The sequence below is a fragment of the Micropterus dolomieu genome, linkage group LG05 (genome assembly GCF_021292245.1).
Source record: "Micropterus dolomieu isolate WLL.071019.BEF.003 ecotype Adirondacks linkage group LG05, ASM2129224v1, whole genome shotgun sequence".
In the NCBI taxonomy this organism is placed as follows: domain Eukaryota; kingdom Metazoa; phylum Chordata; class Actinopteri; order Centrarchiformes; family Centrarchidae; genus Micropterus; species Micropterus dolomieu.
Window position 1 is genome coordinate 26,927,712 of NC_060154.1, and position 12,342 is coordinate 26,940,053.

At 42.9% G+C, this 12,342-nt stretch overlaps 1 protein-coding gene across 9 annotated transcripts in view; it reads right to left on the reverse strand.

The window, feature by feature from the left end:
• Positions 1 to 12,342, reverse strand: part of tp63 (tumor protein p63) — a 32,024-nt gene that overhangs the window by 3,028 nt on the left and 16,654 nt on the right. For 7 of the 9 annotated variants that reach the window (XM_046048598.1, XM_046048603.1, XM_046048602.1 and 4 more), the window contains 7 exons: positions 5,051 to 5,237; positions 4,831 to 4,946; positions 3,683 to 3,792; positions 3,447 to 3,583; positions 3,142 to 3,224; positions 2,923 to 3,047; positions 138 to 283 (listed from right to left, as the gene is read on the reverse strand). In XM_046048598.1, coding sequence (XP_045904554.1) covers positions 138 to 283; positions 2,923 to 3,047; positions 3,142 to 3,224; positions 3,447 to 3,583; positions 3,683 to 3,792; positions 4,831 to 4,946; positions 5,051 to 5,237 — 904 coding nt within the window. The remainder of the gene's footprint in view (positions 1 to 137; positions 284 to 2,922; positions 3,048 to 3,141; positions 3,225 to 3,446; positions 3,584 to 3,682; positions 3,793 to 4,830; positions 4,947 to 5,050; positions 5,238 to 12,342) is intronic. The other 2 variants (XM_046048599.1, XM_046048605.1) reach the window with 1 other exon arrangement.

Below are 12,342 nucleotides of genomic sequence, written 5' to 3' on the forward strand. Positions count from 1 at the left end.
GACATGCTGTCTTTATAAGTTTAAAATAAGCCCAGGAGGGACAGGACGACGAGGGGGGGCGGGGGGGGGGGGGGGGGGGGGGGAGGCGACTACGGCCTGAGATAGACGGGAAGAGAAAAACAAAGGGGCACACTTACTGTCAGTCAGGCCTCCAGACATGCTGGATGGGGTGAGTGTGTTACGCTGCTGGGGGTTCATGAGCTGGCTGACAGAGGGCAGCTTGTTGACTTTTCCGTGAGTAGGGGAGCAGGACCCGTAGGAGGGCTGAGACGGCATTGAAGTCCTGGAAAGAGGAGGTTATAATCAGCGTTCAGCAGCGCTCACAGTTCATGACTAAGGCCTGGTCAGTATTGTCCTTTCATGGAAACAATAATGACAACATGAACAAGTTTATTACTCTGATTAAACGTAGCATTTCATATTTCATATTACAGTGACTAAATGTAACTTTTGGGCCCACAGGGAGGGCCACATGTTTCAATAATGAAACAGAGCAGTAAATGCAAAAGGACAGCAACAAGTTCAAGCAACAACAAAAAAAAGCCATTTATTATGTTCTGACAGACAAATGTGCAGCAGCAACCAAAACCAAACTGTTTCAAACAGACTGGTCACAGAACAAATGTTCACTTTCCTCTGTTCAAAGACATTTCTTTGAGGAAAGTTGAAAACAAAACACGCAAACTGTCCTGCAGTGACTTTATAAAACATGACCAGCATTAGCAAAAAAAAGTTCTCTCAATAATAAAGTCTCTCCCCCGCCCCCAAAACCCAAAAGATAGATTTTGTGAGTCCAGCTCTCATGACGACGCGGAGGCAATAAACACAAAACAAGTCAAGGATAGAGAAAAAGACAGTTAAGCTTGGTTCCTGTCCAACTTCAGCCATCACGAAAGGCTGAATGGGATGAACGTTTCACAAACAGACTCTATGCAACAGATAAATACTGTTACATTAATCAGGGATGACCTGAACAAAGTGAGGATCATCCCAATATAAAACATCCTTTTCATGGACAAAAATAACGCATGCAAATCATTCTACAAATTATAATCTATGAATTTCAATGGCCACTTCAGTAGAGCCAGTAGGATAAACGAAGCATGTGTCCAGCATGTAGTGCTACAGCCTACATGTCGTGTTACTGCAGATAACGGCTGAATAAAATGTGATATTCCATGATCTTGCAACAGATCTTAAAAACACAAAGTTTCAGTGTGACATCCTCAGTGCAGAATCCCAGGAAAGGCAGAAAGGGGGGAGATGAGGAAAATCAAAGTTGATAAAAAGGAGACAGAGAGGAGGTCCGTGTAACTCGGGATGAGGAGGAGGAGGAGGAATGTGGGGCAGAGTTTCAGGAGGAGCTGCAGCGCCGCCTCTGCTCTCCCGCAGGCTCCACGAGCTGGCTACCAAGGCGGGTTTTTATCAGACTGCAGGGAGGAACCAGAAAGAAAAGAGAGAGCAGAAATAAGGGCTCACTGACAGAGGAGGAGAGGAGTGACCCCAGAGAGGCCCAGAGGTTCAGAAAAGTTCAAAATGAAGAAGAGATACACAAAAAGAACTGCTCAAAGTGTGTGTGTGTGTGTGACGGACGGCTGTAACTTTATCACAACATCAATCTTCTGCACTAATGACACTGTCCAGAAGATGGCAGTCTACAAACACAGATCACAGGTGTGTGTGGACTGCTATTTCTTAATATTTACACAGTGGAGAAGAAAAAAAGGCCTGAAACATTTGCTGTGGACAGAACCTTTTATTTCAAAGGCTGCGAGGGAAACATTGTAGGAGGTGTAAATTACACAAGACAGTAACGAGGATTGTAGGAATATACACAGAAAGCTAAGAGAAACACGCATGATAACCAAAATAAAGAAGGGCAAACACACCAACACATTTTCCCTTCTAATATTCAGATTTTAAATAAATTATGAATATAGAACCTAATATGTTCAGCAAATCCACAAAAAGCTGAGTGCATCTTGACTTTGTTCAATGTCTGTCTGATCACGCATTTACCAATATTTTATGGCCTGACAGCAACAGGTAGTCAGCAACAAACAAAAGTAAAGTAAAACCCAGCAAATGCACGCATTATCTCACTGTGAGGCTGTCTGCAAGTCTCTTAATGGGAAACTATAACATAAGCAATAATTAACATCAGAGGGCTGTCAAACTATCATTTACACCCATCTCCCTCTTTTCTATAGCTTCTACTGAAATGGGCGTGGACGAGGAAAAGTGTGTGAGAACATGTGTGTCGGAGACAGTTTTAATTATGCTCAGGTGGATAGATGAGGCCGAGGCACGGATTTTGTTGGGTGCTGTTGTGCAAACCTGGCAAAGCACCCAAAGGCGTTACCATGAATCTTTGGAAGCTTCTCCTTCACAAAGCATAGCCAGGTACATTTGTCACGATTCATCAGCTTTGGCTCATGTCCCATGAGAGAGGAAGAAAAAAAAAAACTGCTTTACTAATGCAAGGCTCACCCTCCAAGCTGCCAGCGTTGAGCAAGTTCTAGGTAAACTCTCCGCTGCTGGGAAACACTGAATACTACCCATTTTTGAGCAATTATTATCAGCTTTGACTCGATAGCTGCGATGCTTCAGCAGCAGCAATAAATAGAATCACAAAATCTCATGCATAGCCTTTATCAGTGCAATCCACTTTTCCAGAAACAAGTCAGTCGTGTTAAGTCAGTTAAATCACTGCAGTCTATTCAAAAACAAAAACAAAAACAAAGCTCTGTTCAAGCAAACGAGCAATCCGTAAGAAGGAGGAAAGGGTGTGTAGCTAAAAAAAACAGCACAAGGAAAACTAGAATTGGAGGGTGAACCTTGCAAGGACCGCAGGTCTGTCTCTCATAATGAGCCCGAGAACAAATGAGCATTCCTCTATTATGAATCTGAACAGGTACTCACTGTTTCTGAAGGAGATTCTGCTGCTGCTGCCTGTACGACTCTATAGTGTGCTGCGGCAGAAACTGCATGAGTTCCAGAGACTCTTTGATTTTTACCAAAATCTCATAAATTTCACGGCCTTTGATCTGTAAGAAAAAAAAAATAATACAATGGTCAGTAAGCAGCTCGGATGCACTCCTCATAAAGTTTTAACGCAATTTCGCTGAAAGTAAAACTTACAGGCAAACAAAAAACCTCCTCGTCTGTAGATCTTCTCTTCTTGATGGTGGACATCTGTATGCCATGGGAGACCTGGCGGAAGGCTGAAAAGAGGACAGTCAAGTGTGAGTTTACCACTGGCCATGTGCTGAACAGTTCGCCTAAGCCAGAGAAGGAGAGGAAACAAGCGAGTGAAAGAAGGTGGCAGAGTTTAGCAGCCTTCACAAAGTGTGTTAGCGAGTTAGCGGCTGAGGGTCCTGGACCCCGGCAGCACGTCAGGTAAGACCAAAGCTTGTTAGCCCGTCACCAGCCCCGGCCCTACTTACGGCGCTTCATACCGTCATTGCCCTTTGTGGCGTCCGTTACGTGCTGCTTGCGGATGCTGTCCTCGTCTGCCTTCCTGTCTCGGCCCGGGCAGGCGCAGATCCTGGCCTCGAAGCACCGGCGGCCTAATACCTGACCACTGGGAGAAGACAGGGACACAGCGGGTCAGAAACAATCCACAGCTGAACTGGAGGCCTGACAGGCGAACACTGAGGACGACAATGACTGTCTCTCTTACTCTCTGGTTTCCAGAGTGACGATGATAAGAATTGGGCGTCTGTTCATTCCGCCCACGCAGCTCGAGTTGCACATGAAGTTGTACAAAATAGTGGTAAACTCTGTCCCCACCTGAGAAAGGAGAAGGACACCGACGGTGAGTGACATCACTGGGTGACAGAAAGACACAAACAAAAGAAATGGTTTCTTCTTGAAATGAGGTTAAAACAGGAAACTGGAGGCTGCATTTGCATGCACAGACACAACCTGGTCAATGTAAAACCTGCAAACACTAGAAGAATTCTCTGCACCCACTTCACTATTGTTGAAATGAGGGTTGAATTTTCACATGTTGTTGAATTTTCATTATCTATTTCAGTTTCAGCTTTAAAATCCCTTTGGGTTGAATGATGGGAGACACATTCCTCCACACTGCTGTGAATGTCATGAGGGACACATGTCAAAGCTCTACTAGAAACATGGCCAAGAAACCAGGTTCCCCTGCAGACCTCTGACTGTAGAAAGTTATTGTTATTTATAAATTTGTTTTTTATTTTTTTAATGGGTGCGTTTTTCTTTCATCACACATATTTAAAATATCCAAAGAATAATGATTTCAGCCAAGGACAACTCAAGATTTTGCCTACCTAAAATCCAAAACCAATTATAGACAAATAGAATTATCATTAATGAGTGTAAAACAGATTCATCGCCCTGATTCATGTGTGTGTGCTTCTTAATTTAATCATGTTCTTCTCGCCTCATTCCTGATAGAATTAAAAAGTTATTGGCTAAAAAGGATGAAACCATATTTGTAACTACAAGCGACGCTTCCTTTCTAAAGAATAGCTGAAGCTCTAAAGGAGGTGCTTGACCTAGCTCATGCGACATGCTATCATAACTTGCAATATGACCTACAGAACCCACATGGGTATAAAATGGCAGAATAAAAAAAACTGTTTCCTTCTGAGGCCTGCACTGCGATGAACTAGTGTTGATACTGAGGGGCTTCAGGGGACAGCAGTTGCTGCGTGTCAGGACTGAGTGGCTGGACATGAGAGCCCAGGCTCTCAGAAGTCTGTCACTGCTCTGTCAGAGTCAGGCTGAGGTGGTGAGGCGTCGCTGACAGGGCATTCAGCCGGCCTCACTCCACGATGACGGACAGCTCACCTGGGGAGGTTCGTAAGGAACTAACACGCTCTGCCTTCCAGTGATGGTGTCCTCCACGTACTGGGCGTGGTTGTTACCCTCCACACGGATCAGATGGCTCGGTGGAGCTATCTGACCTGGAAGCAACACGAGTGGTGTCATTAAATGGCGGCAGCAAAGAATGATTACTGAAGTGAAACATGGGAGACAGTTTGCTGTTTAATAAATCTAAAGGACTGACCGTCGTTGAACTCGCGGCTCAGCTCGTGGTTCGGGCAGCGTTTCACCACTTCGGTCACATGTTCGGCTTTCTTGTAAACAGGCATGGCTCTGATGACAGCGCCCTGTGGTGGGGTGGTCAGGACTTTGATCTGGATGGGACATGTCTTGGCAATTTGGCAGTATAACTTCTTGAGTTCTGTTGAGTACTGGAAATGAGAAAAAACAAGACAAAAGACAAAAAAGATTTATAAAACTGCCTAAAACACCTGTTGTCTGGACTGTGGACTTCTGGTTTCCCCTGAAGCAAAAAGGGTTAAAGACAACACTGTGATTATGACCTACTTAAATAAACACACACACAAGTTTTGGTGCTAGAAGTGTGTATTGGGCAACCTCAAAGATGTCTCACAGAGAGCCTCTGGGACTTCCGAAGAGCGCCATAAAATGGACCCCTCCAGCAGCAATTAAAGTGGGCCTGGCTTTCATCTTCAAGGGAGGAGTATTCTGCTAAAGCATCTGATGGCCACTCATCATACAGAACAGGGCTTCTAAAGAGGCTGGCAAGCCAACGCTACACAAGGTTGGGTGCAGTTTTCCTCGTGGGTTTGGATGAAAATGACTCAGTTTGAGCTCTGAGTACAGGATTGAAGGAGTCATCACAGCAGTTACAGAAGATCCATCTGGTGCCAAAATGTGATGGTTGCTCACAAAAACTGGCCCACTTTCAAGTTTGTAAGCCAGGAGTCATGAATAATGGATGTACCTTGATCCCTGGCACTGTTAGAATTGATAACCAGTAAGCCATCAGAAAGACTGAATTGTTACTAATAGGCATAACCCAACTGTGTAAACAAACCATTCAAATCACTGCTGTGTAAGCACAGCTTTAAATCCTCTCTGTGAGGGAGACATTGGGTGGGGGTGGAGGGCAATATTTCCCTGTCAGATTCATTTCTGAGAGAAGAAAAAAAGTGAACATTGTGGAAACCGCTTGGGGCTGTGTTCGAGAACAATGCAACATAAAATTCCACCTTTATTAAGTGTGGTTTTCCAAAGAAAAAGGAGCTCATCCCAGTACCCGTCTCTGCTGACTTTAAATATTACACAAGCTTGGCACGGACATTTTCTACTCTGCTCCCCAGGCACAACCTTTCCTTTCATCAGGACAAACCCAAAACAGTACCTTGCTTTCCCAACGGCACACATCACTGCTGTGCACGTCACCCCGAGACGGGATCCACTAATAAAGGCGAGTTAATGTTAACCCAAATTCTCAGCTTTCCTCAAGTGACCTTATTACCAACTGACACACAGTGCTGCTAAGATTCACTGCTACATAGTTGACTTAATATTTAATGTTAAGGTTATAAAAATAAAATCAGTGCCACATGTTCTGATCTGTTAACATGATATAGTGACTGATGAGAACAATTCAAGCTCTGGGACATGTATGTCAACACAATGACTGAACTGACTCTTCCTTAAAATCAAAGCAGCTTTCCATGAAGGTTGTCTTCTTACAAAACAAAAAAAGCCTAAGATGAATGGTTGTAGTTGTCCCCTTGCTCCTAACCTGATACTCCCCGTACGCCTCTGTCAATCAGCTAAATGAGGTGGAGAAACCAAGCACAGGGACGGGGGAAAGAGCAAAAGAGAAAGAGAGAGAGATTATGAGGTGAAGAGAAAGAGAGATGTGCTGTGTGGAGGGTCAGTATGTAGTGTTTTGAATAATTAGAGGGTGCTAGTTTTGTGTAGCTCAAGGCAAAAACAGCACAACTCAGAGCACTAAGATCTAGTCAAAGACGTCAGAGGCAGAAAACCAAAGTTTGTTTAGATCATATCCTACTGTCTCAAACTTCCACACACACACACACACACACACACACACACACACACACACACACACACACACACACACACACAGAGACACACACACACACACACACACACACACACACACACAGAGACACACACACACACACACACACACACGCCAGAGAACCATCCCAGCCCCGAAGCTATAAACTTTAAGCACACAACTATTTGCTGCCGGTGCTGTGTTTGCTCAGCAGTGAGAGCAGGAGCTGCTGCTGATTGCTGAAAGCAGCGCGCGGCTAAAGCTAACACTGTTGAGGGTGGAGGACAGCCGGTTGACTGATGGGATTCACACAGGGTGCGGTGCTCAGGTGTTAACATGTAATTATGAGCCTTTCATTGGTCACAATGTGTAGCCAAGGAACCCACAGCACACAATACAGAGCTGCTTAATCACAATCATTCAAAAAGAAAATGTCTCTGAGTGTTTGCAAGAACCACACGTGACACATTACTTTCAACATGTGGCAGTGAGGCTGAAAAAAATGATAAATGCCCCGAAGTGGCTGTATTTACAAACAAAACCTCTGACTGCTGCTGTAAAACTCTACCAGACAAAAAAAAGACACTCACTGCCCTGTCTGCAGCTTGTTAGCTGGAGTAATAATGAAAATATGCTCTTATATTAATCTAAATGCTTGCTACATGTTCCGGTGTATGTGCAGCATGTGTGAATTTAGTTTCTAACACACACACACACACACATCCCGTGCAGCACAGGTTGAGGCAGGCCCACAGCTGTAGTGTTCTTTTCTCCCTGACAGGCGCTGCGGGCGCATGCAGAAGTCAAGTCCTGACAAACATCAGGCCTTAAACAAGCACTGTTTGGCGCCTCTGGTCTTGTCTTCTTCATACCTGACAAGTCATGTCATGCCTAAAGCTTCTCCCAAACCTGTTTAATTCAATAATGCAAAGGAGTATTTTTTTCTACTCTGAAACAGAAAGAAACACGCACTTGGAAGAGAAGTCATATGTGGTAAAATGGTATATAATTATTAAAATCATTACCTTTCTCTATACTTTAACACATACACACACACAATGTGATGATACCTGTCCCCGAGGCAAACCTGTACACTGACATGTGGCATCATGTTTATGTAGCCACTGCTGAAAGAGTCCAATACGTATCTGTCACTGTTGGAATTAGCCAATCGAATCTCTGTCTTCACCAGCAGTCTACATGATTGTAACTACTAGGGAGTTCACTGCAGTTGAAACCGAAAATAAAAGCCAACAGGTGGGGAGATATGAACAAGAAAATCCTGATTTTTTTCCCCCATTCTTTTCACATGCTGAGTAGCTAAAGTCAGTTAAGTAGAATTATAGTGTCTTCTATTCACAAAAAAGGAAAACATTTTTTAATCACAATTGATGTACTTATCCTTCAAGGAAGTATTATGTTAATGGGTGTGTTGTTGTAAAAACACAACAATGGTTTCTGTGTTTGGTTAGTTTCTGATGACAGACTAATGTATTTTTTGTATTTATGTAACTACAGCAAGTTTTCTGTTGAGGTACATTGCTGCTGCAGGGTTGTTTGTTAGAGGTAAAAAACCAAACAATCTTGTAATCTAAACTGTAAGAGAATGTGCTTTTCCAAACCGATTACGAAGAAATCCCATAGCCCATATCCCAACTCTTCCCTTTTTAAAAATTTCCCCTCTACCTTTTCCCATCTGTAGCATTTAGGGCTTGTCTCCCTGTGATGGGCGAGTCGTGACAAGCTTCTTGACACAAACAAGTCTCAGCCCCATCTCGTGAGGCGTGGGACGGGCCCGCAGATGTTCCAGGGGCAAGCTGTGTCTTGCTGCCTTTCGCTAGAACACTCTTCTCTTTGAGCATTCAAGGGCTCTCCTCCTCCTCCTCCTCCTCCTCCGGCGCAATGTGAGATGCAACCATCAAGCTAAATTCTCTCAAAAAAGACAGAGCCCACTCCAAGAGCACAGGGTTCAGGGAAGAGGCACACGGTATTTACACAAGTATTATCTACAGGCCCTCAATCCATTACTGTAATCCCCCTAGCTCTGCAGCGTCCCAGTGATAGCCCAAACCATGACATTCCTCTCCTTTGACAACTATATGTGGTGGCAGTTAATACACATGGCAAACACAACCAATCTTCAGCCCCACAATAGCTGCATAAGTAGCCAACAATGGCTGCCCCATTTGCAACACTCCATTAATTTAGGAAAGCAAAGAAGATAAAACATCTCCAACCCATGTATTCATTTGACCTGGCCAAGTGTGTTTTTTCTATCTAAGAGATAAAAGAGGAAGCACCATGGAGACTGCAGGAGTGCCAACGAGGAAACTGTGTGGGAGCAGTTCTGGGAAATGTTGACGCGTTGCTCCTCTGTGTGTGTGTGTGTGTGTGTGTGTGTGTCTGTCACAGTCATCCTAGACAGGAAGAGGTTAAGGTGTGGGTTGGGGATTAGGTGTGTCTCCATAAGAACAGTCATCAAAAAGCACATTACACAGTCCACTAAGTCCTGTGGAAGATCTCGCAGGCCTTCAAAAGGGTGCATTAGCAGATCTATGCACAGAGAAAAGCTGTGGTGGTGACATCTTCAGTGGCTCTCTGCCATCAGTCCATCAGTCCACCAGTTGAGCTATTGGGTTGAGATTATAGCAGCTTTGCGAAAGCTCTCCTGAGATCAGGTGAGGGAGGCTCCTTCGCGATGGGAACCAACACTATAATCATAATTCCACGGGGGGAAATGACCCTCTCTATGAGCCATTGTGGAAAATCAGCCACAGCACAACAAAGTAATGTTCAGTGAGGCATAAGTGTGACATATACTCTTAGGTGGGATTAAGTGACTGCATTTTGCAGCTACAAAAGATGTCTTTAGTGAATGATGCACTGACGTTTAACCTGGTAATTGATCTTTTTTTACAGTTTAGATGAACTTCTGTGAACATAATGGAAAGATATAAACTACAAAACAAAAGGTCAGAAAGGTGAAATCACTAACAGCCTTTCTGCTCATCCACCAACTCAGTGGAATACCCTTATAATACCTTTTCAGAAAAGTGCCACTTTATTCATCATGGTTCACAGATTTATTTTACTGTAGTATTTTTAGCTCTCATTCTTGTCTTCCAAGTTGCCACTGGGACAATAAAGCTGACATCCATTTGATCACACCAGTATTACCAGACTTTACATAGAAAAAATGTAAAGTAAGTATATAAAATCTCTTCCTCTTGTTAGCCTTGTTTATTTTTGGGTAATTGTTACTTGAATGAGTCAATATAAAGTTTAGCCATCGGGGGAAAGACACTTTGCTCAGTACAGTGATAATAATAAGCAACAATCCACTACTCTTCCATGTTAAGTCAGACCAATCAAACCAGTCTTGCATCATGTGTTATGACTGTGGGACACATAGTCTGTTGCACTACATGTGTCTATGATGGGGATGTGTCCTAAACCAGTGTGGCTCAGGCTATGGGGCGTGCCTTTCATAAACCACACTCTTATCCTACTCACAGTTGCACACCAGACAAACACTTTTGTTTTTGGACTGTGAAAATGAGAGGGATGAGTGATGCAGTGTGGGAATTGGGTAAATGTCACAGTCCCACACTTGGCGGGCCAAAGAATAAGGTGAGATCGCCCACCACGCCCTGAGTTCAGCCCCTTTACTTGGAAGGCGCAGCAGGTTTTTCCAACAGTCATTTTGGACCCATTTGTTATTAATTAACTAACGAGACCTGTTAATGACCATTTCCATGTCTCATTCAACGTTGCATTTACAAATACTGCATTGTAATGTATTATGTAAATCAGCAACATGTCACACATAGACAGCCACTTAAGTGTGAAATCTTGATAATCAGGACCCTCCAAATCTAAATGTATCTAAAAATTAAAAAAAGTCCACATACAAGGACAAACGTTCGTCTGACGGTGACATCTCTGTCACCTATGGTGTCCGCTAGGGTGCATCAATGCACTGAACATGTGGGGCTGTTACAGCATCCATGCACAGCAGTGCACATTAGACACGTAAACAAGCGAGCAGGTGGGGCTCTGATGCAACAGCTGTCCCTCAGCCCTGTCATGTATAATGACAGAGCAGGAGGAGCTGGTTGTGTAGGTTTATCGGGCATCACATGGTGACATCTAGCTGCAAAGGGCATCACCACACCCGGACCAACTGCTGAGACTGTTTACCTCTGTTAATGTCCATGCACATTATTTATTTATATGATGATTTGACGTTTGAAGGCTAAAACTTTGTTGGAGGTGAATGTCTCTTATAGTGACAGCCTATGTGGTGAGACCATGCTCTTCAGCATTTGTTTTTTCATCATGTGAATATAATAATATATACATAATGTGTGAGCCTTAACGAAATGCCTTGGGATTAGTCATGATTTGAAGCTGTAAATCTTTCCAGCCAGATGTAACTGTGAAACGCAGGACTTACAAATAATGTGCACCTAAATCAGCCTGGAGCAGAGATTGTCAGAAAAGGCATAAGAACGGTCAGAAGTAGCTCCATGACCTCTACTCTGACATGTTATGATGACAGCTAGTGCATAAAAGTGTCGCTGTGGGTCCATATGTTTTATGAAAAGCATATGCCTGCATATAAAACTCTAGCAAACTACATGAAAAACTGATATATTTCAAATAGGGCTGGACAATAAAACAATAACAATAATTATCGCAATATAATTTTTTTCAATAACAATATAATAAATATTCAATAAATGTTTGATATTATTCACTTGAATAATACATGAATTAGGACTTAATTTTTTAATAAGATTTTGTTGAGGAACAAGGACTGAAAAAAGCTTTTACTTAATTTTACCCATGCATATTTGTTGACAAAGTTTTTATCATAAATGTTTCGTATGTTCTACCTCAGATTTGTGAAGTGATCCATTGTTTGGCCTCAAGTGTTGACCATGAAGAGTTTAAACCACAATAACGATTTGATACTTGTGACAAATATCAATATCGAAAGATATGAAACTTTTTATCATGGTAACATATTTTTCAATATCGTCCAGCCCTAATTTCAAACATCCAGTCTGTAAGCCAAAGAATATTTTGGTTAATCACCCAGATGTCATAGAATAAAGAAAACAGAAACCAGCAGACATACATACCTTTGAAGGTCCACTCAGAGCATATTGTGATTGACAACTTACCTTGTCTGTCTGAAATTACCCTAGTTTTTTTTTAATATGTAAATCTTGGTTGGACATTTTACGCTTGCTATCTTGTCATCTAACTCTCAGTAAGTGAATACAAATAAATGTATGCGATGGTCTATACCTTTAAAAAGTGTTCACTCTTTACTATCCAATACAGTAAGTAGATCTCCATGCACGTCAGAGTATGTGAGGAAAACCCTGGGAACATATTTCAGCTTTTCAGGAACCAGTGAAAAATGCACTCTATCAATCACCCCC